A 23,625-nucleotide genomic window follows, 5' to 3' on the forward strand; every position below is an offset into this window, starting at 1 on the left:
GAGCTGATCACCAAGGAAGATGAGGAGAGACCTAGAACAGCACTATCCAAATAATGAGAACCACGTCACATCCTCGGGTGAGAGCCACGTCCTAGGCCCCTGCCGGAAGCAGAGGCTGTCCTTTGCAGGTGAAGAGTGCATTATACGTCATTCTTACTGTCTTTGATCGGTGCACACACACACACACACACACACACACACACACACCCCGCCATGGGCTCCTGAGAGGTGAAAGGCTATCTCAAGCCTGTCTCTCGCAGGGCGGAGGCAGCTGCCCCAGAAGGAGGACCTCTGCTGAGTGCCAAGCCTCCTCCCTAGGGCCCACGTGGGGTCCTGAATGGAGAGCGTCCAACTCCTGCTTTTCTGATGCCCTGTGTCTCCTTTAGGAGTGGGGAGCTGGACGGGAGCCGGGGGCTGCGAACCTGCTCCCAGGGGGCTGAGAGGCGAAGGATGGACACTCCAGGGGCAGGGTCTCAACCTGGGATGCACGGAGGGCCTCCTGGGGTTCGGGGAGCCCACAGAGCCCTGTGCAGTACGCTGGCCTGAGGAAGTCCACAGCGTGTGGGCATCCTCCCAGGGCTCTGAGACTCCCGGGGAGAAGGCCTCGCCCAGGACCCCTGGGTGAAGCCTCGGCGGACGTGTGGGGCCCTTACCTTCCTTCAGCATCCCCACTTTGAGGCATTTCATGAAGCGGCAGGCCTGGCAGGACTTACGCCTCCGTTTTGTGATCTCACACTCGTTGGTGGCCGGGCAGCTGTACTCGATGTTCCCTGTAACCAGACACAGACAGGGTTGCCAGGTACCATCTTGAGCCCCCACCCCGCTGGCCAAAGGCCGGATGGGGATTAACCAGCAGACCTATATTACCGCCCATGCCGAGGGTCCCAGAGGGCAGGGGTTCTCATCGTAGGTGCTCTGAGGTGCTGTCACAATGTTTCCAAGTCTCTTAAATACAGACCCAAATTCCTGAGATCTGGATGGGCCGGGCAGCCACAGCTTTGAAGAACAGTCAACCACTGGGCTGGGACATCAAAACTCACTGAGGGGCTGTCCTCAGATTTCAGTGTACCCCGGTCTCCCCAGGTGGCATATGGGAACCATTTACTCTTGGCTTTTCTGAGAACACGCACGAGCCAGGCTCCACCACTGATAAAGAGCTTAGAAGTAACAAAACTATTGAGTCCCAATGGCACAGTGGCTAACTACATCCTGGGCACTCGAGATGGCTCAGTGGCTCTTATCTCCCTTGTGTACTGGTGAGGAAACAAGCTCCCAGAGGTTGGTTTGCTCAGGGTACCTTAGAGAGACCCCCCCCCCCCGGTCTCTCTCTCTCTCTGAAGCCCAGCTGGCCCCAAACTTTTCCATCCCATTTCCTGCAGGGAGGGGGGCTACAGGTCAACCTGGGCTTGAGGACGGGAGGGGACATGAAGAGAAGGGATAAAGATTCTGTGTGTCCCTGTCCTCTGATACCTAACCCTAACTACTTCCTAGGTCACTCTGGCCTGTGGTTTCTTAGGAAATAATTTCAACATTCATATAAGCATGGTAAAATTTAAAAGATAAACAGAAAGGAGGAAAACCCACACATAAACTAATTTTCCCAAGTCTGTCCTGCCTTAGAAGCTCTGTGGAATCTGCCCTCCACCCCATCTGCAGCTTCAACATCTCCGTTGCTCTACGTGATTATCAGTTCCTGGAATTCAGTTATCAGGAGTCCGGGCCTTTGCTCCGACTGCTCACGACAAGCCCACTCTGCTCGCTGTACCTCCCTGCCTGGCCTGCCTGCATCCTCAGGTCCCACTTAGGTGGGTGTTCCTTCTCCATCCCATCACCTGCGTTACAACTATCTGTCTCTGTCCAGACCAGCTCATCTCTGCAGTTCAAGTGCCTGGCCCACAGTAGGTGCTCAGTGCACACTGAGAGCTAACACTATCCAGTGCTTACGATGAAGCAGCTACAGGTTTGCTTTCCATACATGGAACCTTTCATTTACAACCCTGGAGGGGATCATCTTTCTCTCCCTCCTACAGACGAGCAAGGTGGGCGGAGTCCAGGAGGCGGAGTCCAGGAGGCGGCAGAACAGAACGTGAACCCAGGCAGCCGGTTCCGTCTCTGCTCAGAACCACTGCGGTGAGCTCCCAGGGCCCGGCGTGGCCCGTGTTTAGCCGGCACAGTAACTCTGCTGCCTCAGGATGCCACACACACACACCGCTAACTTGTCACGTTCCCTGGTCTCAGCTGCACAGACAGTGGCCATCCCTGGGAGGGGGATGGGTCCCAGGTTCCCCAGGGCTATTGTCAACAAGTGTCTGCTGATTTGACACTGGTGTGCTCCCAGGACAAGAGCACGGAGCGTTAACAACAAGAACTCAGCCATGTTCTTGACCCTTTGTATGTGTGTGTGTGTGTGGGGGGGGGGGGTTCTAATTTTATTTATTTATTTTTGTTCCTTTCAATTTGTTTTATGGCCCCAGCGGCTGACTGCCAGCAAAGCCAGGCTGGTGCCTTGTAATTTCTGTAAGTGCCTCCTCGATAAAGTGATGAGATTAATTCATCAGAATCCCTGTGGTCTCTTGAGGGCTAAGAGAGCTTGGGAGCAGGGAGAGGCAGCTGTCCGTCCGTCTGTCTCTCTCTCTCTCTCACACACACACACACACACACACACACACACACACAATCACCACCATCAAGCTCAGGTGTGGGTATGGGCTGTGACAGGACAGGGTCATGGTCAATGGCCAGCATAAATTCAGGGCTCTAACCTGGCAGTGTGCCCAGTACTGTAGAGACGTATGCAGACTCTATTTCAGGCAAAGCACCTAACCCCTCTGGGCCCCAGGTTCCTCATCTGTTAAATGGGCTCGGTACGTCCTCATCTCAAAAAAACAATGTGTGGATTCGGTGACAGAAAGCGCGTAAGGGCTGTGACATGCAGGCACTGGCAAACAAGCGACCAAGGTTCCTGTGCCTGTTTTTACACCCAGGCAGGCCTACCAGGGCGCATCCAGTCAGGAGACTCCCGGGCCAGTCTTTTCTAGGTGTCACACCTGAAGCTAGCCACACATTCTGACACTTGAGAACATTCAGATGGGCCGTCCACAGCCAGACCTCAGAGCTGATGTCGTGTGCACCTGTGGGAGGGAGGAGGAAGGCCCAGGCCTGGCCTGGATTTCTGTGTGAACTCGAGGCAGAGGGAAATCCCACCGTCAGCTCTCTTTGGTCCTGTGCCCCGGGGAAGGAAAGCCGGGGGGCATCCCCAGCAGCTCACTGACCTTGAACAACTGCAGGGAGCAGCGTCCTCTCTTGGGGCTCAGGGACGGGGCTGCTGGCTGACATCAGAGCCTGAACGGCCACCATTTTAAGCTGCTGGCATGAACAGGCTGGGCTCGTAGTCACTTGATTGGATTCCCTTCTTTATCTCACTCCTGGAGGACTATCCCTTTCATCTCTGTGGCGTCCACTGCCCTCCGCTCCCTTCCTCCCTCCCCTCCCCCACTAGCTGGCTGATCTCATCTCCACCTCTGGCGCCAGCTATCACGGAATCGGCAAGGTGGGTAGCCGGACTCACTGCCTGTTCTTCACACCCATATATCCCTCTACCTGCTGGTCGTGTCTCTTGCGTTCCTCACGCCTCCTCAAATTGAACCCACCCTCACCCAGCCTGCTCCTCTCACTGTGTTCCTTGTCTCAGCCGAGGGGCTGCTGGCCACCCCACGGCCTAGGTCAGGCACGGAGGTGGCATCCTGGATGCTTTTCTTCCCACTTCCCCGATACTTCCTCCTCCTACGCCTCCTGCCTCAGCCAGTTTCAACGCTCAGCTTCTCCTACCTCCCCTCTAATGTGCTAGCCTCCTCTGTGTCCTTTCCCCTTCCTCGCTGCCTCTGTGGGGACGCTAGCAACTCTCCTGTGCCAAACCCCTCGACGGGCCTCTGGCTCACCGCAGCACCCTGAACACACCTGTGTCTGCGGGCAGGCCTTCCCCAAAGCCCAGGGAAGCGCAGTGCAGGAGTGGGAACTGTCACAGAAGAACGAAGAAAGTAGAAACCGAAGTCACTAAAGAAGGGCATCCTGATAATAACTAAGCCAGTGGTAGTCAACCTGGTCCCCACCACCCACTAAGGGGCGTTCCAGCTTTCATGGTGGATGGTAGCGGAGCAACCAAAGTATAAATAAAAAGATAGATTTAACTATAGTAAGTTGTTTTATAAAGATTGATTCTGCCAAACTTAGCGAAAATCCGACATAATGTACTTGGTAAGTAATTATTATTATATGCTTTAACTTGCTGTAACTCTGCTTTATAAATTTTATAAAGTAAAGTTACTTCCCTACTTTATAAATCACCATTACTGTGGAACCGGTGGGCGGTTAGAAAATTTTACTACTAACAGAGACACAAAAGTGGGCGGTAGGGATAAAAAGGTTGACTAGCCTTGAACTAAGCCCTTTGTCCTGCAGAACCTCAGAGAGCCTCAGGTGTTGAAAACTCAAGACTCAGGCGATGGAGTGAGGTATGGGGCTGGAAACAGAACTTGCTGGAAGTCTGTGCTTTGGGAGGGGTAGCTGCCACTCCATGTTGCCATCAAGGGTCTCCCCACAACTGGCACAGGGAAAATCGACTTGGTCCCTGGAGAATGTACGCAAGTGACGCCTGGACTCCAGGGACCCCAGCGGAGGGCAGAAGGGGAGTTGGGGCTGAAATGAGGATGAATGAACACTGCACACTGAACGGGAGACTGCCCAGCCCAGCCCAAGCCCACTCCCAGCATTCTAGCAGCGAGATGCACATCCCTCCCCTTCCCAACCTGAAGATGGGAATCTGTAGGGTACTTTTCTGGGAGAATGAACAGCATCAGAGAAAAGCCTGTCAGGTAAAGATAAGCCAAGGGAACGCTCCTTCTGTGTGTTTTATACCTATTTGCATTTAAGGCTGTTAAGGATTACAAATACATTTATGAAAATCCTTCAATATGAAAGATTAATCAAAATAAAGAAGGGGAAAGCATGTGGGAGGAAACCAGGACAAACCAGGAAGCAGAAATAAGCCTCCAAAAGCAGTTGTTAGGATACTGCTGACCTAAGAAGGAAAAAGCTACCGCGTTTAGGAAACAAGAGCAACGTGCAGTGCAGAGAAAAGTACAAAGCAGGGGTCATGGAACTCAAAGGTGCAGAAACCACGAGAAAGGCAGAAGAATTGCCCAAGGAACTACTTACTCTAGAATAGACCAAAAATCAAAGAGATGGACAACGGGCTAGAAGAAGATGTAAGAGTTAGAAGATTGATCCTGGAAGCTTTATATCAAACCATCAGGATTCTCTGAAAGAGAAAATGGTGGAGAGGAAGTTATGACAAAGGGAGAGAGGGGAGGAGGGAGGAGGGATGGGATGAAAAATTTTAAGACCTAAAGAATATGAATTTCTGGACCAAAAGGCCTGCTGAGAGCCCAGGAGAGTGAATGAAAAAAGTCCTGGACAAAATTATAGAGGCCAAGGAGTTGGGGAAGGGCAGAGGGGGAGGTGGTGTGACTATTAAAAGCAGTGCCAGGCCTGACCAGGCAGTGGCACAGTGGATAGAGCGTCGGTCTGGGATGCAGAAGGACCCAGGTTCAAGACCCCGAGGTCACCAGCTTGAGCGCAGGCTCATCTGACTCAAGCAAGGGGTTACTTGGTCTGCTGAAGGCCCGCGGTCAAGGTACATATGAGAAAGCAATCAATGAACAACTAAGGTCTCGCAATGAAAAACTGATGATCGATGCTTCTCATCTCTCTCCGTTCCTGTCTGTCTGTCCCTCTTTCTCTCTCTCTCTGTAAAAATTAAAAAAAAAAAAAAAAGCAGTGCCAGGAGTCCTAGGTTATGGACCTGTGTGTATCTGGACTGTGGTGGTCACAGGAAGCTACAAAGTGATAAAACTGCATAGAAACACACACACACACATGAGCGTGTATGACTGGTGAACTCTGAGGAAGGCAAGTGGATTCTATCAATGCCAATGTTTGGGCTGTGATAGTGTGCCATTGTGACATGAGGGGGGAGGGGAGCACGTATGGAATCTACATGAATCGGATCTCTCTGTATTGCTTCTTACAATTCCATGGGCATCTACAATCATATCAAAACAAAAATGTAAAATTAATAATTAATAATAAAAAGACCTAAAGCACACAGCACAGATTTCTATCATAAAATTTCAATTATGAAGGTCAAAACAGAAGATCCTAAATATTTTCAGAGGGAGTAAAAAACAAGTTAAAATTAAATACAAAGGGTGAAGAGTAAGATTGGCTACCATTCTGCAAACCACAAGGGAAAAAACTCCTGATGTGTGCGCGTGCACACACACACACACCATGTGCACGCGCGCACACACGCACACACACCATGTGCACGCGCACACACACGCACCCACACCATGTGCACGCACACACACACACCATGTGCACGCGCGCACACACACCATGTGCACGCGCACACACCATGTGCACGCACACACACACCATGTGCACGCGCACACACACCATGTGCACACGCACACCACGTGCATGTGCATGCACACACATACACACCATGTGCACACACACATACCATGTGCATGCGTGCGCACACACACCTTTGCACGCGCACACGCACACACACCATGTGCACGCGCGCACACACCATGTGCACATGCACACACACACACACACCATGTGCACACACTCGCTGCTGTTTGTTCTCTCCTGAGCACTCTTCCCCTGACTTAGTTTATTTATCTTTCTTGTCTGCTCTGTTCTGTTCTCTGCTGTTTCCTGGCACCTAGAACCATCCCTAGAAAGGAGCGAGGCCTCCACATATATTGTCCAAGTGAGTGAATCAAATTGCTTGACACAAAGCACTAGAGGCTGGAAGACAAAGCAACAATAATATCCAGATCCTGGGTGGGAATTATTTTCAACCAGAATTTTCTACCAAGCCAAGGTAGGACTCTAACATGCAGGCTGAAGAACTGACTAAAGCTCTTTCCACACCTCTGAGACACCACCATTGTACCTCCCCTGCACCTTTCCAACATGGGCTTTTCCCCAAACAAGGAGGGGCCTGAAAGAGGTGGGATACAGAGAACAGGGGACCCAACCCAGGAGGAAAGTCAAGGAGGAAATGGCAGCATGCACACAGATTTAACCAAACGTTGTGATTAAACCATATTCATACAATGGGAGAAGGGGGTATGTGTGTGGGATGGGTTGCGCAATCGGAGCTAATTCTTCATCTTCCATAACAGGAAATCAAAAGATAATGTCAAGTATAGCTGTAAAATCATATTAAGCGCTAAGAAGATAAATGCTCAAAGAAAGATTTTTTTAAACGGCTAACTCTTCTAGGTCTTGGCGGGAGGGAAGAGAACGGATAGGGCCAGGGAGTTATTTTTCATTATACAATTTACACTTCCGTTTAAACTTTTTAAATTTACATGCACGTATTATTTTGACAAAAATGAAACATTAACTTAAAATAGAAGTTTAAGAAATTGTCCAACTGCTACTCTTTGTATAAAGAATGAAACCTAACCTCCAGGGCAAAGCCGACCAGGCCCTTTGTGAACTGGCCCCTCTGACCCAACCACCCTAATTTTCCCCCTATACTGGCCCCTAGTTAACAGGCTCCAGGATACCGCATGGGGCCTCCCAGCCCTCCTCCCTCCCTCTACCTGAAACTCCTCCTGGCAAACTCCACTGCGTGTTTGCAGCCTCGGGGCTCACATGGTCTTCTCGGTGACTGCTCTTCCCTTCTGTCCCAGGCAGGGCTACACGCTCCTTTGGGTTTGTCTCTGCAAGCTCCATCCATCATCCATTCCCACCACCCCACCTCCTGACACACACCGAAAGCAACTAGCTTAGTGTGCTCTAATCAATGTTTCACGTGGTGCCCTCCCTCCCGAACCGTGTGCTTATTGGAGATAAAGGTCATTAGGTCTTTCCTTTTACACATCTCAAGTCCAGTGCCTGGTCCCTGAAAATTCCTGTTGATCGAAGCAAATGAATTGAAAGCCAGAACTCCCACCCACAGAGTCCTCGAGTTCAAAAGTGACCTCCCAGTTGTCAAATGCAATCACTTCCCCTTGGTCCTCCCTGCCCTGGTCCTTCCTGAAGCCATCAACATCCCTCTCACTTCTTAAAACCCACTCCTCTGTTAGACTCCATTCCCCTTCTCTCTGCGGGGGCTTGCAACATCTCTGACCATCTCTATATTCACCACATTGAATCCAAGATGCTTTGGATGGTAAGACTGCAGCATTATTTTAGCTACCACTAAGAAAGAAAGAACAAAAGCTGAGCTGCCAGTCAATCTAGGACTGTGCTTCCTTGTCACCAGCATTTTCATCTCTCTTATTAAGAGTTCTTTTAGATTTACTTAGAGCCTGACCAGGCAGTGGTACAGTGGATAGAGCGTCGGACTGGGATGCCAAGGACCCAGGTTCGAGACCCCAAGGTCACCAGCTTGAGCATGGGCTCACCTGGTTTGAGCAAAAGCTCACCAGCTTGAACCCAAGGTCACTGGCTCGAGCAAGGGGTTACTCGGTCTGCTGAAGGCCCATGGTCAAGGCACATATAAGAAGGCAATCAATTAACAACTTTACTAAGGTGTCGCAATGCGCAATGAAAAACTAATGATTGATGCTTCTCATCTCTCCATTCCTGTCTGTTTGTCCCTGTCTATCCCTCTCTCTGACTCTCTCTCTCTCTCTGTCTCTGAAAAAAAAAAAAGATTTACTTAGATACAGATTTGATCATGTATCATCCCGATGCATACAGGAAAGAGAAAATGGGAAGAAATATTCTCAGAATGGGACTCTTCTGAATCATTTTTGATCAAAGTCACTGTTTCTGTGTTTCCCTATAGAATCGTCCTCTCTGTGAACAAGGGAGCTGTACTTCTTAAGCATGTCCATTGTTGTCACAGGGTGTCCTTCCAGGTCACTGGCCCCTTTCTGCAAGCTTTAGTGGGCGTGTGAAGGCAGTGACAACCACATCCAGCTGTCACCTCGCGGACAGTAACTGGCACACAGCCCGACCCGGAGATGTTACGTGGAGAAAATGTGTATCTTAGAACCAATGAAACCGGGTACTTCCCAGTCTCCTTCAAAGCTCTGGCTCCCCCCACCCCTTCCCTTCCCAGAGTCCCTCCACCCCCCATACCCCACTCCCCCCTTCTTCTGAACAGTCTTCCCAAGAACTAGCTCTCCAGGAGGGGATGTTAAATCAGTCACTGGGCCCTGCCCCCCAGAGTCTCAGACTCAGCAGGTCTGAGGTGGGGCCAGAAATTTGCATTTCCAACAAGGTCCCGAGTGAAGGCTGCGCTGTGGGCCTGGGGACCATGCTTTGAGAACCACTACCCCTAAAGATCTCATTAGACCCAAACCCCACTCAGACTCCACTCTTGGGCTCTAAGCCCCGATTTCCAACTCCCCAGGGTAAGTCCCGTGAACTGCTCAGACTTAATATGTGCCCAGATTTACCCCTTATCCCACCCCCTCCTCCCTGCCTGCGCCCCTCCACCAGCAAAACCCTTCTCTCTGGGCTTCTTTCCCCAGTGGCCTTGCTGCCTCCCCGGCAGCCGAGGTTAGTCATCGACCCTCATACCCAGTCAGTATTCCTCTTATCCTGACTCCGCTTTCAGAAGTTTCTCCATCACAACCTCTCCTTCACTCTCTTGTCGCTGTCCTGGTTTGGATGTCTCTGAATGAGCTGTTAACTAGATCTCTTCACTGAACTGTTTACATTGCTTCCTAACTGGTCTACCTGCCCCTAAGCTCAGCCAAAGCCAGGCCATCTTCCCTACCATTCCCTGGCTGGGTAGCTCGATTGGTTAGATTTAGAGCATTGTCCCAATACGCCAACGTTGTGTGTTTGATCCCCAGTCAGGGCACATACAGGAACAGATCAATGTTTCTTCCTCTCTCTCTCTCTCTCTCTCTCTCTCTCTCTTCCTCTTCCTCTTTCTCTAAAATCAATAAATTTTTTTTTTAATTTTAAAAAAGGAGATCTTGTTCATTCCTGCTCAAAAATGTTCTGCGGCTTCCTGTTGCCAAGCATAAGAAAACAAAAACAACAACTATTTATGTAATGGTTATCACATGCCAGACACTAAGCTAAACACTTTATAAGGAGGCCTCATTTAATTTCTGCAATAACATTCTAGGAGCAGGAGCTATTTATCCGCCTCATTAGTCCCATTTTCTTGATGAGAAAATTAAGAACCAGAGAAACTAAGGGTCTTGCCCAAGTTGACACAACTAAGAAGCTGTACAGTTGGGATTCCCAGCCGGGCGAAGCAGCCCTCACACTGACCTGTCACTCCACACCCTCCTTGCGCAGGCCCGTGAAGGCTCTGCCGTCCAGCCCCACGCTGCTTCCCCAGCCCATCCCTCCCCGTGGAGCCCCCTTCCCTTCGCCAAGCACAGTCACCTCCCCTGGGCCCTGCTCCTGCTGCCCCTTCTGCCAGCACGTTGGGCTTTCACGCCTGCTCAAGTGGCCCTCCGTCTGGGAAGTCCTCCCGCCTCACTCGACCTGTGTCTCGCCCAGTGGAGTCTCTGAAAAGAGGAATTGTGATTGGTTCTGCCTCTTGTTCCTCCAACGCCCTCCAGACAGCAAACAGTCTGTGAGATTCTTGACTCTTTGTATGTATGGATGAGGAAACTGAGGCCAAAGGACCAAATCCTTGCACAAGGTCAACCGGCTGGCCAGTGGTACCCCACCGCCAACTTTCACTCACTGCTGGCTTTGTCTCCACACCCCCGTTGTGCCCCCTGGGGCCCTCCTGCCTTATTCTGCAGGACAAAAGGCCTGGAGGTGATCCAAGGCAGAATAACCCATCAATCATCCTCCTGCCCCTCTCCTCGGAGATTTTCCTTCCAAGCCTGCAGCTGGGCCCCAGGTGAACAGAGGAGCACGGTGCCAGGCCTCTTTCTCACTTGCTCCTCCTCGTCTTAGGCCACAGATCCCGGAGCTGCTGAGGGACCTCCCAGTGACCTGCAAAGTTGGCCACAGGCCCTGGGAACTGAAGGAAGGGGTACAGGGTGGCTTCACCCTCTGCACACCTGGGGGCCATGCAGCATGTGTTCATTTCTTCATCAACAGCTTTTATTCCACCTGGGAGGGAATCCAGATGTGGCACTCACCCCAGCCCCGCGACCTGGCCAGCCCCTCCAGACTCCTTCCACTGCACCCTCCCTCCCTCTGGCCAGTGCCCTGGCCTTCCTCCTGGTCCCGAAATGTGCTGCTATTTCTCTGCCTGCCATGCAGGCCCTGGGATTCTTTCCCGTATATCACTTTGCCTCGGAAGTCACCTTTTTAGCACAGCCCACCCTAAACCTCTGGCTACGTTAGACCCTGTCCCTCAATCACCATTAGTCTCTTTGATTTTTCTCCCCCCAAAACCTGTCTCAAGTCTGTCATTGTGCTTCCTTGTTTGTTACTGTATTTATTGTCTGCCTTCCTGGCTAGAAGAGGAGCCCACCAAGGTAGGAGTCGTTGCTCCATTTTCAGCTCCAGGAACAATGGCTGGGACTGAACCTCTCCTCCATAAGCTCAAATGTAAGGCGAGAGCTTTCCCCACACATTGTCCTTTAGAAAAGGAAATAGCGGGCCCTGGCCACTTGGCTCAGTGGTAGAACATCAGCCTGGTGTGTGGATGTCCCGGGTTCGATTTCCGGTCAGAGCACACAGGAAAAGAGACCATCTGCTTCTCCACCCCTTCCCCTCTCCCTTCTCTCTCTCTCTCTCTCTCTCTCTCTCTCTTCTCCTCTCTCTCTCTCCCCTGCCCGCAGCCATGGCTCACTTGGCTCAAACGCATTGGCCCAGGGTGCTGAGGATGGCTCCATGGAGCTTTCGCCTCATGTGCTAAAAAAAGCTCAGTTGTAAGCATGGCTCCAGATGGGCAGAGCATCAGCCCCAGATAGGGGTTGCTGGGTGGATCCCGATTGGGCACATGCAGGAGTCTGTCTCTCTATCTCCCCTCCTCTCATTTGGAAAAGAAGAAAAATAAATAAATAAATAAATAAATAAGAAAAAGGGAAAAAAGAAATTGCTTTTGAGTCTTTATAAGGTCTCATATTAGAGGTCTTATGTCAATCACTATCTCGAACAACTACCATTTGAGAATGACACCGCTTGTGGTGTCAATGCTAGTCGCCCAGGTGAATCGATAACAAAGGGGGTAAAGAAATTTCACGCAGATTCAGTTATTCCTGAGAATATGACCTCACAATAACAACTGGTAAGTGTCAAAAACAGCACAGACCTGACACGCTGTGGAAAATCGTGGCTGTAAACTGATACAAAGAGAAAGAACTGATTTGATGGTCTGGAAACCAGTTGGCTCAAAGTAACACTTTCAGGGAGAGCGGCCCAAACATGCTGGTAAAATCTCAGGTAACTGCAGTGGAAATGAAGAGAGTATGTTCCAAAATGCTGTGTGAAATGACTCAAGTAGTAGCCCTAGACAAGGCAAAGACACTGTCATTATTCATGTGAAACGTTTGATAAACCTTGCTTTACAAAATGTGAGCGGAAAAAGTTTTTCAAAACATACATTGTCTTACATAATGTAACTTAAAATACGCAATACAACAAAAATTAATATATTGTTACAAGTAGGCACTTGACTATTTTATGAGGACCCCTAAAAGTTTATCTTACAAACTGGGGCACTATACATGTCAAATGAGAGGAGGAAGTCCAAGAAGGCTTCCTGGAGGAAATGCCAGCTAACAAGAGCTAATGGACAAAAGTAGGGACTGAAGGTTGGGACAGGGAGCAAAGAGAAGACTGTACAAACTCTAGAAATGGAAAGCATGGGACAGTTCTGGGAACTAGAAAATAGAGCTGCCAGGCTGACCTTCAGCCAGTCAGGGCGAGGGGCCCAAGAGGAGGAAGCAAGGGCCCCCTGAGGGCAGTCCCAGAAGACATCCTCGGTTGGATGCTGGAGCTTCGAATTCTACCCACAAGAATGTAGAAAAGGACGTTGTTCAGATGTGTGTTCAGAAAGGCCTCTCTGGCAGCACTGGAGAAAACAGACTGGGAAGGGGTGAGCCTGGCAGCTGAGAGACCGTTCCCAAAACTGTCGCAGTCAGTGGTGGCCTGGACAGGAGCAGGGGGGTGGGGGGTGGGGGGGCGGGGCATGAAGAGAAGCTGTTGGGTTGGAATGGAGGGGGCACTGAGGCAGGAAGCAAAGTTAAAGAAAAAGACCCATTCCTGGCTTAAACACTGGAGGGGTGATACAGACACCAAATTGGAAATCCAAGGAGGAACATTTGATGGCAGAGACGTAGCTTCTGTTCAGGATTTGTTGCGTTTGGGGGTGCTTCTGGGACACCCGAGTAGAAATGTCATTGGATGTTAAAGGAGATGAAACTGAGGAAGAAATTGAGGGCAAGAGCTATGGAGCTGGGACTCACCCTGAGTCCAGAGGCAGTCGAGGCCATGGGCAGGGGGACAGAGTAGGCACATAAGTAGGGACTCTTGAGGTGGGTCAGGAACTGAGGGGAGGAAGGGGAGGGGGGTATTGGAAGCTGGAGTTTGAGGGGAGATATATAATTTTTTTTTTGTGTATTTTTCTGAAGCTGGAAACGGGAAGGCAGTCAGACAGACTCCCGCATGCGCCCAACCAGGATCCACCCGGCACGCCCACCAGGGGGCGTCGCTCTGTTGTGACCAGAGCCAGTCTAGCGCCTGGGGCAGAGGCCAAGGAGCCATCCCCTGCACCCGGGCCGTCTTTGCTCCAATGGAGCCTTGGCTGCGGGAGGGGAAGAGAGAGACAGAGAGGAAGGAGAGGGAGAGGGGTGGAGAAGCAGATGGGTGCCTCTCCTGTGTGCCCTGGCCGGGAATCAGACCCGGGACTTCTGCACACCAGGCCGACGCTCTACCACTGAGCCAACCGGCCAGGGCCTATAATTTTTTTTTTAACTGGAGATACTAAAGGTATTTAAATGCTGACAGGAAACTAGAGAGTGAGAAGATAAAAAAGAGTATGTAGCCTGACCAGGCGGTGGCGCAGTGGATAGAATGTTGGACTGGGATGCGGAGGACCCAGGTTCGAGACCCCAAGGTCACCAGCTTGACCGTGGGTTCATCTGGCTTGGCTTGAGCAAGGGGTCACTGGGTCTGCTGTAGCCCCCCCAGTAAAGGCACATATGAGAAAGCAATCAATGAACAACTAAGGAGCTGCAACAGCTTCAGTGTGGGATCATAAACATGACCTCATGGTCACTAACTTGAGTCCAAGATCACTGGCATGAGCAAGGGGTCAAGGCACATATGAGAAAGCAATCAATGAACAACTGAGGTGCTACAACTAAGAGTTGATGCTTCTCATCTCTCTCCCTTCCTGTCTCTCCGTCCCTGTCGTTCCCCCTCTTTCTCATGCTTAAAAAAAAAAAAGAGTATGTATTGGGTAGGCCAGTCTCTGGGAAGCAGGGAGGAGGCAGAGTCAAAGCCTGGGCAGGGCGGAGCCTGGGGGAGGAGACATCTTCCAGCAGTGAACGGATGCAGTAAATAACACTGAAAGGGACTGCAGATGTGGGAGAGAGTGGGTAGGTTTGGTGGCAACAAACTGAGGAAGCTTCCATCTGAGCCTTCTAATTTCTCAATGGGACAGGAGGCAGGGCCATTGCAGAGAATCAGAGTAACAAGGTCAAGCAACAGGTCTCGGAAAAGGCCCCGGTGTGGCCCCCCAGAAGTTCTTCTCATGACTCCAGTACACATTACAAGTGTTCATCACTGTGGGGTTGGTATCACGGCCCAGAATCTGGCACTCAGCCCTATGACCTATAAGCTGGGCTCGGCCACCACAGGGCTCTATCTCTCAGGGACAGACTCACACTGCTCAGATTCAGGAGCTGGACTTGAGCCCAGAGATGTCAGCGCAATCCAGTACAAGGAGAAACCAATGGGCCTCACCCGCAGTCTGCCTAACCGGCAAGTTCACTCCAAGCAGAAGATATACAGGGCAACTAGATCAGATCAATCGAATGTTTGATCACATCTGGCTGGCCCTAGGCCGACTCTTCTGGAAGTGAAGCCTTAGCCAAGGCTTGCCTTTCATTCTATGCCCCCAGGGCTGATTGATCCGTTTGATGGGCCCATTTTCCCCCCTTTAGATATGCTAGTAAAGCCAGTCCGGTTGAGGGTTAGCTCCTTCGGAACCATTCGCTTCCTTCAGGAGGGTGCCTCTTTTTGTCCATCTCTGAGCTCCTCTACTGTGAGTGAGTGTCACCACAACTCCCAGGAGTGACAAGAAACTCCTTTTCTTATCAAAGCATCGGGCAGGCAGAGTTGTAAAAACACTTAGCAGGCACTCCCTAGGGGGTGGCCCTAAGCCCCTTGAGGGCAGGGAACTGCATCTATCTTGTCCAATGCTGTCTTACAAGGAAGGGCAAGCTTTTCTACAAAGGGCCAGACAGTAAATGCCGCAACTATTCAACGCTGCAATTGGGTCATCAAAGCAGCCACAGATTATATGTAAACAAACAGGTGTGGCCAGTCCCAATAAACTTGATTCATAAAAGGAGTGGCCTGCCTGCAGGCTGTGCTTCGCTCACCTCTCCCCCCCACCCCAGCAACTTAGCTCAGCTGAGCACAGTCAGGGCTCAATAAATTTTTGTGCAGACCAACGATTGAGGCTCGTCTCCCTAAATCTATCATATCCTTGCTTCTGAAAAATCTCTTTCCATACTGGTGGAACCACTGAGCTGAGCAGACTGGAGTGACCTAAGGAGAGAAGTGGGCAGAGCTCTCCAAGTGGTCACAGGTATTTGTGAATGGATCACCCGATGAATGGCTCAAGGCCCCAGTGAAAGTTGTTGAACTTTTAAAAATAGCCTTCTTAATTGGGAAGGTGCTTAGGAACCTGCAGAATCAGATTCTCTAAGCTTCTGGAGGGCACGTGCCTCTCCTCTCTTGCTTCCCTTGTAAGTCAGAGCAGGGACCCAGGAAATGCTCACTTCAAGCTCCAGTCCTTAGCTTGTCTCAATCACTGAGATTGTCCAATCAATTACAGGTCATTTCCCCCCCTCTTTTATACTTTTCTTATTTTTCCCCAATTCTTTTCCCACAATGATTAACATTCAGAAACAACAAAATTAGAATCTTTGTTAGCACAAAACCAAAGAGTTGATAAAAATAACCAGAAAGCAATCCATTAGCTTTAGAGTTTACTTTCCCCGGTTCTAGATCGAAACTTCTGCGAAACTCTTCTTGTGAGAAAGAAAAGAGACAGGAGCAGTTCAGTTTTGATTGCGTGAAAATGCGGCTGTTTGTCTTTTGACTTCTAGGAAGAGATCATTATCCTATTCGTGGTAGCAAAATAATGAAGGCTATTTACAAATCCTTCGTGTGGACTCCTGATTGGCTAAGGATGTTCTCAGAACCCGTCCTCTGATGAGAGGGTAGTGGGGTTTCTGAGTCTACACCACCAGCCTCTGCCTTCAGAACACTGGATCCAGAACTCTCCGGCTCACTTAAGAACATGGCAGAGAGAAGAAAATGTCATTGTCTCCTAAAGAGCAATTTTTCAAAAACTGACCTCAAAGAGTCAATCTCACTGGCAAAATAAATAAATGCCAGTTCAGTAACGTAAACTGGTTTAAACATCTCATGGTTATTTGTCAAGTATCTGATGATAGGGATTAGAAATCAGACTGGAGGTTTTCAACCCTGGCTGAGAACCACCACGCAATGCTTTTCAAATCTGGAGATGCCAGCGCCTCTCCCAGACTTGCGGGTAGGAAGTTGCCGGGACCAGCTGCATTCACTCACTGCGCTAGAGGCTAGCACTGTGCCCAATGCGTATGTGCTCAATAAGTATCTGCTGAAAGAAATTGCTTCCATGGCTCCTTCTAGGGAAGGTTCAGGGAACCAGAGTCAGAAGTTTTTGCAAAACTTACTTTTTACTGTTTTACTCTTTTGTACCATTTGAATTTTTGCCATGTTTCTATTTTTAAAAGAGTTTCTTTTAAAAAACATATCATCTATACTAAAATTGCTAAAATAATTGAAGTCCTGCTAAGTCAAAATAATTAGTTTTATTTAAATATATGTAATTCTAAAAGCTTGCTCTGTAAGCTAAAACACATTGCATGGCCATAGTCTGAGTAATAGCATGTCTTCGGCGATGTTGTAAAAGCAACAATAATGATTGCACATGTGTACGTTGCACCTGCAGTGCATATTCTAAGTGCTTGGTATACGCTATAAACTCAGTCCTCCTTCATCAGCTCTGTGTGGCCAGGGGACGATACCCTCTCACTGAAGGTGCAGGAGAGACTGAGGCACATTCAGCTGTAAGATAACGAACCCGGGCTCTGACGCAGGAGCCCAGGGCCCTAGGCGCTGCACCACACTCTCTCAGCTAATATGCTCAATTGGTTCCATAAATAAATTATCTGAAGAGATCTCAACAAATAAATATTTGCGAAGTGAACAGACTGAGAATCATCCCTGGGAAGCTCAGCTTACCTCTTCCAAGAGGGACATGGGGGAAAGACTCCCTTGGGGGAGGCAGGCCAGTGCTGGCAGAGGGACCTGGGCAGGGGCAGGACAGGTGCCCCTGCATGTTCCCCAGGCTGGGTTGCAGGGTCTGTCCCAGTGGCATGGCACCAGCTCATCTGTCACCTGCAGGAGCAGAGCTTTTTGTCTAGCCTGTCACCAGCACCGAGAATGGGGCTTAGAGGATACTTGGCTGTGCGGACAAAGCGAGTCTCTACCCGCGGCTGCTGCCGTAAGACCCTCGGCTCCTGTGAGCCTGGCCGTCTGTCTCTCTGTGCGGGGTGGCGCGTGGGCTTGATAGCAGTCCATCATTCTCCCCAGTGTAACGAGGGGTCACTTTCCAGAGGGCACCCACCAGGGCTCCTGAACACTTTCAATCAGAACGATTCGCTCCGGTACCCACTGAAAGAGGGGGCCACCCCCATAGCCACTGAGACATGACTCAGCTGATATACAGACACATGGAAAAATCCCAAGAAAGCAGGCCACCCTGGGCTCCGGACAGGGTGAGGGGTCCGGGGAGCGTCCCCTTGCTCTGCCAGCCTGAGCCTTTCTCAGTGAAGAAGTCAGGTTCACCTGTGCAGTTAGAGGGAGAGGGGCCCTTTACACTTCAAGAGGTTTGGAATTGCAGGGCAAGTAATGCTCATTTTCTCCCTAAAATCAACTTTGGGGAGGACACATGCTTGCCGGTGTTCCCCGTCCCAGTGGGAGGCACACCCGCGGTGAGGCACTGGGTGGGATTTGGGGGGTCCTGGGGAACCATACGGGGGCGCATGCCTTTTCAACCACAGTCCTGGGCTGAGAGTCCTTATCAAGACCCCCAGCTGGAGAAAACCTCCACTCCCAGCACCCAGGCCTGACCTGGCGGCTTGCGGGGACCCCCCGGTTCCCTGTGGGGCCGCAGGCCGGGGCACCCCCGCCCGCCCCGCTCCCAGACCCTGCTCAGCTGCAAACGCACCTTGGATGGTCCTCTTGAAGAAGGCTTTGCAGGCCTCGCAGGAGGCCACGCCGTAGTGGTAGCCAGAGGCAATGTCCCCACACACCAGGCACAGGCGCTTGGGGATGGCGTTCAGCATGTACTCGCACTTGATGGCGGAGTCCTCCATGATGCCACTGGCACAGTCCTCGTAGCTCTTGCGACACGGGGTGCCTCCCAGCCCAGCGCCGGCAAACATGGGCGGCGAGTCCAGACCATTGGCGTGGGCGCCCAGGGCCAGGCCGAAGCCGCCGCTGGTGTCAGATGAGCCGCTGGGGCTGTGGTGACTGAGGGCATCGAGGCCCGAGGACGGGCTAGACGGCTCCGTCTTGATGAAGGAGCCGCAGCTGGAGCCCAGGTGCCGGTCGTCCACGGACATTCTGTTCAGCAGCCTGTGGACGCAGAGCACGCGGGAAGTCAGGTCGGAGGAGGTGAGGTGTGACTCTGTCCCCAGGAATTAGCTCTGGGCACCAGTGGGTGGGGCAGCAGGGAGGGGCTCTATGCTAAGGCTCCAGAGAGATAAAATGCAGCAGTGAAGGTCAATTGGTCCTAAAATGGCACAGCCTAGAGCAAGTTTCTGGCATTACACCTCCCCTTCCCTAGAACCTTCTGAGCCCTCAAAGAAAAAAACCATGTTTGATCAGTAAGCTTCAGATTACGCTCCCAGCCCTTTGCAAATGGCTGGCTCGAGGGTGACAAAAAGTGGCAAACAATGTGGCCAAACTTCCTGCACAAGAATAAAACACAGTGGCTACCATGGAAAGTCCAGGCGTGCCGAAACCTGGAACAGACACCCGCAGGCCAGGGACCTGCTAACCCATTTTGCCGGGTCCCACTGGGGCTGCTAGTCAGTCCCAGCGTGAAGTCTCCCCCACCCACCAGCATCACTGAGATTGGACCCGGGGATACTAACGCATCCGGCCAGGGCAAGAGGCAGGCCTTGCGGCAAAGGTCCCAGCGAAACCGGCTTCTCCTCTGGACTTTGCCACTGGCCCAGGGCGCATCGGGAGGGTGGCTCCAGGTCCCCTCTTCCATGTCCCTTCCTGGCCTGGGAGCAGGCTGGCTTCCACCTGGCCCTCTCCCCTCAGGAGACTGCTTCCATCAGGCTGCAGGAGGAAGCCTTCCAACCCCAACTCCGTGCCTCCTCAGCTGTTCTCCTTAACCTTAAATTTCCAACTTCAGCAGCCCTGCTTCACTGGTAGAGCCACGGGAGGATTCTCCACGTGACAGGACCCCTGGGAAGCACCCTGTTCCCGGAAGGGAAGCCCCTCCTCTCGGACCCCTGCAGGGTGGGCGAGCTGGCAGGCAGGGCGCGACCCTCCCACGGCCCAGCTCCCCGGGCGGGGGGAGGGGCTCTCTCAGAACGGGCGGGAAGGCTCAGCAGGGCGGCCAAGGTGTGCGTCGGGGAAGCCCAGCTGCAGCCCGTGCTCTGGCTCTCAGGACCAGTCGGGTTCTGGGAGCAGCAGGCTGGTCAGGGTGCATCTGCCCCTGGCCTTACCTGGCCATGTGGAGGTCGAGAGGAACAGGTGAAAGGAAAGAAGGAAAGGTCCTGGAGACAGAAGAGGCCCTCAGAGGTCAGCGTACAGCCCCAGGAATGGTGAGACGGCTCCAGGTTGGAAGGAGGGGTCTCCGAGCCGGAGGGCGGAGGGTCCGCGGGCAGAGCAGCCATGCCTGGCCGCCAGGGATGCTCCGAGGGAGCCCCCGTCTCTGAGCAGCCCATTGGGAAAAGGACGGGTCACCCCCTGGGGAAAGGGCTGCCTTCTCACCCCACAAAGCCTGCACCCACAACACAACCTTGGTCACACGCCCAGATTACCAAATGCGATCTCATGATGGGGAGGGGCCCTCATTGTCCCTGGTCCCACTAATGAGTCCATAGTTAATACACTTCCCAAGGGGCTGTCCCATTCATCTGCGCTTGAAGATGTCCAGAGAGGGAATTCACTGCCCCAGAGACGGCTCTAATCAGAGACGGGGCGCTGCAGATACAAAGATAAAAGGCTCCGACTCTTAAGATGTTCTTTATTTACTGGAATGCAGTGTTTGAAGATAGAGGCTCGCAGGTTTCCTGTATACCAAATGGAACCTTCTGAGTCCTCAGGTCCTTGGAGACACCTGTCCGACACACCTCAGGTGTCCCTTACATTGGCAGAGGGTACCCCAGTTGAGGGTCTCCTCTGGGTCCTTTTACATCACTCGCTGGAGCCCTGTCATCTCCCTGGGCTCCCCACAGCCCCCTGCTGCCCCTCCGCCCACCAGTGGGCCCCGACTTGTCCTCGGGGAAACACCGCCAGCCAGGCAGGGTATCCGCCCCAGGCAGGAGGTCTGCCTGAGCAAACAGCGGTTCACCGTGGGCGCCTCCCCACACGCCTTTGCGCTGGCCGGCAGGGAGAGCCCAGCGGGACTGCTCTCGTCTGTAACCCCCTCCCGCCTGCGGCTTTAGGCTCTGCGCCTCACAGGACCGTCCTGGCCCACTGGGACAAACCCTGCTGGGTGAGACAGCCCTCCACCCCAGCCCTTCACCCTCCCCCTCCCCCGGATCTCCGCAGATCCAGGAGATACACTTGATATAAACAGTAATTACAGCAACTGTTACTTAGTGAGCAGGAATTACGTGCCGCCCGCTTTAGATCTGTCCCCTGGGTGTATACGAAGCATGTGCCCCGAGGGAAGAAGATGGGGAGCCCTGCGGCTACTCCCAGTGGACAGCAGGCCACAGTTGTCCCCACTCTCGTCCCCAGCCTCACGGCTCGGACAGCCCTGAAGGACACCCAGGCTGGGCAGGCCCTTAAACCCCGGTTTCCCCTCCTGCCTCCCTCTTTCTTGGTCCAGAAGGGCACAGAGCTTCCTGCAGTGGGCTGTCCAGCCAAGACATGCACTGTCCAGACCCGGCCCCCGGCCCCCGGCCCAGGTCAGAGACCCCGGGGCTGCGAAGGAAACCCATGTGTGCAGCCATGTTGGCACAGAAAACCAGGATGATTTGATGCTTGAGTCCCAGCTGCGGGGGAATTCTAATGATTTCACTCTTGCAACTTTCTGATATCTGTGATCATTATTTTGGCCCCACTAGACTGTCTTTTCCAGGGACAGTCAACCTGTATTTTGGGCACCTACTATGTGCTAAGTGCTAGCCAGCTAATGGGAACATGCCAGGCACCGCCCGCGGCCTCAGAAGCGCTCACAGAAGGACAGATGCTGGGCAGACACAACCGTGCAGAGCTCCAGGAAGGGCCGGGTGGGCCCAGCACTGCCCGGCCTCCGCTGTGCCCTGCTGGGCTGGCTGCACTCGTTCAGATATGGAACACTGCCAGATGTCCTGGGCAGGGTGTGTGTGTGTGTGTGTGTGTGTCTGGGCAGGGTGTGTGTGTGTGTGTGTGTGTGTCTGGGCAGGGTGTGTGTGTGTGTGTGTGTGTGTGTCTGGGCAGGGTGTGTGTGTGTGTGTGTGTGTGTGTGTGTGTGTCTGGGCAGGGTGTGTGTGTGTGTGTGTGTGTGTGTGTGTGTGTCTGGGCAGGGTGTGTGTGTGTGTGTGTGTGTGTGTGTGTCTGGGCAGGGTGTGTGTGTGTGTGTGTGTGTGTGTGTGCGTGTGTGTGAAACCGCCCCAGATTGAGAACCACCAACTTAGACGTCTGAGGGAAGAGGGTGGACAAGGGGTACAGGAACTGAAGTTTGGGCAACTGTCTGGTGAAGGGCACGGTTTCCAGACAGAGGGGAGAGATGTCAGAAAGGGCGGAGCTGGGCGGAACAGAGAGGCCCAGAGCACGGTGGAGTCCGGTGGAGGCTGAGGTGCAGCAGGAAGGAGGAGTGGGAGAACGGGAAGGTGGAGACAGGGCCAGGGAAGGTTTCAGGGGAGAAGCTTGATGGCAGGTCCAGGAGGGTGTGGCGGGGGGGGCGGGGGGCGGTGACTGATGGTGTGCAGGGAGAATGAGGCTCAGGATGGGGGGGGGGCTGTCATTTGTGCTCTGGGAGGAGAGAGTCATGTTGAGTCCATCATCTGCGGTTGGCTGAGACCCAGTTCCCAACTGGGTCGATGACTATTGACTCTCCGGGAGGGGACAGATGCGGCATCTGAGCAGCCTTTGAAAAAGCAGTAATCAGTGGTTGAAGCCCCTCGGGGCATCATTATCCCCGGGATCCATCTCAGAGCAGGCTCTGAGCTGCCCTGGACTCCATCTCACCACCGTGATCCATCTCAGAGCAGGCCCTGGAGCTGCCCCGGACTCCATCTCACCACCCTCCATCTCACCACCCTCCATCTCACCACCACCAGCGGGGTAGACACGGCCTCCCTCCCGCCCCCACCCGGCCTGGCCCTGGAGCTGCCCCAGACTCCATCTCACCACCGGACTCCATCTCACCACCGTCGGCGTAGACACAGCCTCCCGCCCGACCCACCCAGCCTGGCCCTGGAGCTGCCCCGGACTCCATCTCACCACTGGACTCCATCTCACCACCGGACTCCATCTCACCACTGGACTCCATCTCACCACCACCAGCGGAGTAGACACGGCCTCCCGCCCGCCCCCACCCGGCCTGGCCCTGGAGCTGCCCCGGACTCCATCTCACCACCGGCGGAGTAGACACGGCCTCCTTCCCACCCCCACCCAGCCTGGCCCTGGAGCTGCCCCAGACTCCATCTCACCACCGGCAGAGTAGACACGGCCTCCCGCCCGCCCCCACCCAGCCTGGCCCCTGGCCCTCCCTATGTCCAGTATGGGGCCCTGTACCCCCGAGTGGCCTGAGCTCCAGGGGCCACCGAGCTCCAGGGGACTCTCCGCCTCTGCTGGACGACAAAGTGAGCTGCAGACCTACTTCACGCAGAGACCAGCAGGATCTTGGAGGCTCTGAGTGAAACCCGAACTGCTGAGCCTACAGACCTCTAGGGGAAGAGAAATTCCAGGCTATCCGCACGAAACAGTCACAGACCTTTAAGCTGTTACCCCAGCATGTATGCCCCTTGAGGTGGCCTGCTGGCGGGCGGGCAGCAGGGGAGAGGACCCGGGAGGGACAGGAACTCCTGGAGAGAGGAGGGACGGACTGGCCGGAGTAGCCGGTGCCTGGCTTGCCCTCTGCAGGGGAGTGTCCACCCACCACTTGCAGAAACGGGGGTCACACACAGCGGGCTGCCGGCG

The 23,625-nt window shown here is 52.9% G+C and overlaps 1 protein-coding gene across 3 annotated transcripts in view; it reads right to left on the bottom strand.

The window, feature by feature from the left end:
• ESRRB (estrogen related receptor beta) overlaps window positions 1-23,625 on the bottom strand; it is a 180,340-nt gene that overhangs the window by 39,862 nt on the left and 116,853 nt on the right. For all 3 annotated transcript variants that reach the window (XM_066342537.1, XM_066342535.1, XM_066342536.1), the window contains exons 2-3: window positions 18,479-18,888; window positions 654-770 (exon numbers count right to left, since the gene is read on the bottom strand). In XM_066342537.1, coding sequence (XP_066198634.1) covers window positions 654-770; window positions 18,479-18,875 — 514 coding nt within the window. In that variant the 5' untranslated portion in view covers window positions 18,876-18,888. The remainder of the gene's footprint in view (window positions 1-653; window positions 771-18,478; window positions 18,889-23,625) is intronic.

This window comes from Saccopteryx leptura, chromosome 6 (assembly GCF_036850995.1).
Source record: "Saccopteryx leptura isolate mSacLep1 chromosome 6, mSacLep1_pri_phased_curated, whole genome shotgun sequence".
NCBI classification, from domain to species: Eukaryota; Metazoa; Chordata; class Mammalia; order Chiroptera; family Emballonuridae; genus Saccopteryx; species Saccopteryx leptura.